This window comes from Bos grunniens, chromosome 19, assembly GCF_055505025.1.
Source record: "Bos grunniens cultivar Pamir isolate PY7600 chromosome 19, Bosgru_T2T1.0, whole genome shotgun sequence".
Lineage (NCBI taxonomy): Eukaryota > Metazoa > Chordata > Mammalia > Artiodactyla > Bovidae > Bos > Bos grunniens.
This window is the reverse complement of record NC_141183.1, coordinates 19,590,312-19,594,330: the sequence shown is the minus strand read 5'-3', so window position 1 is coordinate 19,594,330 and position 4,019 is coordinate 19,590,312. Positions and strand designations below refer to the sequence as shown.

Here is a 4,019-nt window from a genome sequence, read left to right as displayed (position 1 = left end):
GTGAGGGGCCACACTTCAGCCCATCATGCACAGTGACCCACCTCTCACCTCCCCAAGGAGGGGAATTCCAATGCCACCGATGTAAACCATGACCATCTTAACCCCAGTCATTCCTCTGGGCTGGACTCTCTCTAGTACAAACTAGCACTTCATCTACTGCCTAGGCTATAAGAACACATTGGTGGGGATCCATTTGGGGGCAGGGCTGCCATCAAGCCAATGATTGGGAGGGTCTAGAGGTATGAAATGGGACGATTGAAGTTTCACTGACTTTCTGAACGACCTTGGGGGAGTCCCCGTCTCCTGCTGGGCCACAACTTGCCCCTCTGTGAAGTAGACAGGATGAATTAAATGGCTCTGATGACCCTCCAGACATTCTGGGTCAGTCATAACACCCTCGGTTCCCTTCTCTCTGCCTGCCCCTTTCTTCCTGTGCATTTGGCCTGCTCCTGTCCCAACCAGGGGTCCACAGAGACACAGAGAGAGTGAGGCTAAGAACTTTGATTTGCTTTATTTAGCCAATATGGAAGCAGGGAGCAAGCTACAGCCAGAGCCAAGGGTGCAGATGGGAGAGCTGGGCCAGCCTCGCCCTGGAGTCAGAGGAGCAGGAGGTGGCATTATGAGTCCATTGTACTGATCTCCCTGCAAGAAGAGGGCAAAACACGGCAGTGTGAGTGAGTAGTCCTTGTGCCCTCTGGAGACCTCAGCCGCCTGTTCTCCCCCGTCCTACACACCCCCATTTCCTGCCCCAGGCATCTGGGCACACAGGACAAAGAAAAAAACCCACCTGGGGACCGCTGAGTGGGGAGACCCACACTCCAAGAAGTCCAGTGTGCCTTCTTTGTCTCTTTTCCCATACCTGGGAGGGGAGAGACAGCTGGGGCCAGCACTATGCCCAGGTACGTTCACCTGCCTCATGCCTACCCCTGGGCACCATCCTGCCCAGGGCACAGGGGCCCGGGCCAGACTGTAGAGATGCTCTGCTCCCGAAGAACATGGAAGGAGCTGGGCCTGGGGTCTTGGCCGGGGCCTCTCTCCCCATCTCACACTCACCTAGGCCTGGTCAGTATGTTGATGTATCTGCGGAGCTCAGCCGCATACTGGGCCATCTGCTCTGGCGTGGCATTGTCCCCCGGATACTCTGGCTCCAGCGGGGCTCCCAGAGCACCCAGGGGTGGCTGCAGCAACAGAGCCACGCACGTGGACAGAAGGAGCAGGAAGAGGCAGCGGTGTGCGGCAGCCATCTGAGGAGCCAGGATCAGGGAGACAGAGGGAGCATAGAGCCCACCCCTCCCCCCTCCCCCTAGCCCATCACCCATTTCTCCAAGCCTGGAGACCAAGGGGCAGAGCAAAGGACTACTGGGAGCTGATCACCCCACCTCTTAGACCCTGCCCTGGAGAGCTCACCAGCCCCCTCTTCAGAGCAGAACAGCAGCTGGAGCTCAGCTAGGGCCTAGGCAAAGCAGAAGAGTGTAGCAGAGAAGCGGGAGGTTGGGACTTGGGTAGGAGACCCAGGACTCCGGACACCCAGGGCCTCATGGCCCTGAAGAGGCAGCTTCGGGTGAGAATTGGAGGGGAGGGGCTATGGGAAGTAGGGGTGCTCCAGCTCCCCTACAGGGTGGGGGCACACAGAAGGAACTTGTGAACCAAGGGGCAGAAATCCACAGCCTGTGGGTGTGCTGTCCTTCCACCCCACTTTCCCCCAGCCACTCTGCCAGGGGTAGACACGCAGACGCAGGTCCTGGAGAGGACACCGCAGCCCGTGTCACCAGGAGGTATGGCCACACACACGGACTTGTGTTCACAGCCACCAGCCCCTGCCCGGCGCACATCTGCAGGCTTCTAGCCAGCAGGCTGCTCTCCCAAGGTGATGGATTTGTCCAGGTGTAGAGCCAGACCCACACAGGACCTCAGCCCTCTGGAGGCCCCCAGCCCTGCAAAGCACCACATCCTTCTACACAACCCACCCCTGGCCCCTCTGAGCCCCCCGGCCCCAGAGCTAGGAGCAGGCTGAGCCCACTTACCCTGAGTCCTGAATGAGTGGGCGCTGGACCAAATCAGTGCCTGCCTTGGGCTGGATGGACCCCACCCCGTCCTTGACCACGGCCCTTTTATAGTCCTCAGCCCCCCGAGTCCCCGCCTCCTGTCAGCCTCTGTCCCTCCCCAGCCCTCATCCCCTCCTCCCACCATCTCCCTGGTGCCTGCAACGCCAGCACCAGGATCAGGGACAGGAAGGGGACAGGGCAGTGTTGTGGGTGTCACACTGGCAGCATAATGAGTAAAAGTGGGCCACGATCAGTCTCCTGTAGGCCCCCATCTGCCTTTGGGCGCCAGAGCAAGTTCAAGAAGGATGGGGTCCTGGGAATGCAGGATAACTGAAAGGTTCTGATTGCAGAACTCGGAACAGCCCTGCCTGTCTCACCAGGATTAACCCAAATACTCAAGCAGATTCCCTCCAGGCAGAAGACTGAGGCTGTGGCTCTGAGACTCCAGGGATGAAGGCTGGAGACTCAGGACTTCCTGTGCATCTGTGATTAGAATAAGATGGAACGGGAGAGATGCCTCAGGGAACTGGGGAATGTGGAAAGGAGTGGGGACCCGGGTAGGGAGAAACCTCTCCCTGGGTAGCAGATAGATGCACAATGAGAACTGGTGTGCCAGTTCTCATTCCTGCGTTCAGGGGAGATGGGGCAGGGAGGCCAGTATCTGGCAGCCATTTCCCAGTGCCTCCATTCCAAGATAAAGATAAAAACCAGAATCACTTGTACAGCCTTGAATTTTCTAAAGTGCTCCCAGCTCAATCACCTCAGTGAGTTCCTACAACAACCCGTTTTACAGATTCAGAAACTGAGTCTCAGAGACATTAAGTAACTAGTCTCAAGCCACATAACTAGTCAGTGGAGATTCAGGGTTTGAAACAAAGTCTAACTCCAAAATCTGTGCTCTTTTTTTTTTTTTTCTAAGCAAGGCTGTTAAAGTATTGCTATAATTTCCCACTTTTCGACTAAGAAACGTGAGACTCAGAGAGGCGAAGATACTAGCCCAAGGTCACACAGCTGTCTAAGACTCAAGTTCTGACTTAGATTTCAAACCCCACCAGTGCCAGCAAACCACCGCCGCCGCCAACCCCCCTAACCCCCCCGCCCTGGTCCCAGGAGCCTCTGAGTCTTCCCTGCTCAGCATCCCTTCCCCCACCCCTGGCTCCCTCCTCAGCTCAGGGTAGGAGCATAACTGACTGTGTCTGAATGACTCAATGAAGCCCTAGAAGTGGGCAAGGGACTTCTCACCCCCGAGGTTCTTCCATCTCAGATCACACCACCAAAAGATTGTGTTGGGAGAGGACCAGGGGAAGGGTGGGATGGGGATGGGGACTGGAGGTGATGCTGCACAGATCTAAGCTTTGCTTTTCCTCAAGGTGATGAGGATAAAGGAAGGCTCAGGAATTCCCAGAGTTCTACCTTCCTCCTCTCGATTCTGATTTCTGGCAACAAGAGCAATAACGCTCCACCCAATTCCACAAAGCAGAATGGGGATCATTCTGTCTCCAAAAACCCTGCTGGCCCTTCTCTGGGCCTCGGGGTGCAACTTGATAAAATGAGGCTGATGAATTAGTGGCTGGTCTCCTAATGGCTGGGGCTGCCCAGGTGGCACTAGTGGTAAAGAACGCACCTGCCAATGCAGCAGACATAAGAGATATGGCTTCTTTGGTCACTGGGTCATAGAGATTCCCTGGAGGAGAGCATAGCCCCCCACTCCAGTATTCTTGCTGGAGAATCCCACGGACAGAGGAGCCTGGCGGGTTACAGTGCATAGGGTCGCGAAGAGTGGGACGTAACTCAAGCGACTTAGCACATACACCCCACCCAATAGGCGGGCCTCTAGTGAGCCCGGCAGGAGCTGCAGGCTGCCACCAGGGGGCGCCAGGCTCCAACTATAGTACAAAGGGTCTGGGCTCCCACAGGACTCCAGTTGCTGTGGGACCGGTTATGGCCATTACCCAGGTCAGGTCCCAGCGCCTG

General features: G+C 56.5%; 1 protein-coding gene across 1 annotated transcript; it reads right to left on the bottom strand.

Annotated features, from left to right (window-relative positions):
• Positions 1–617: 617 nt before the first annotated feature.
• Positions 618–1,409, bottom strand: PPY (pancreatic polypeptide). Its single transcript, XM_086360961.1, has 3 exons — positions 1,054–1,409; positions 788–859; positions 618–642 (listed from the first exon to the last, which is right to left on the bottom strand). The coding sequence occupies exons 1-3, from the start codon at positions 1,317–1,319 to the stop codon at positions 618–620; spliced, it is 363 nt and encodes a 120-aa protein (XP_086217087.1). The 5' UTR covers positions 1,320–1,409.
• Positions 1,410–4,019: the final 2,610 nt, after the last annotated feature.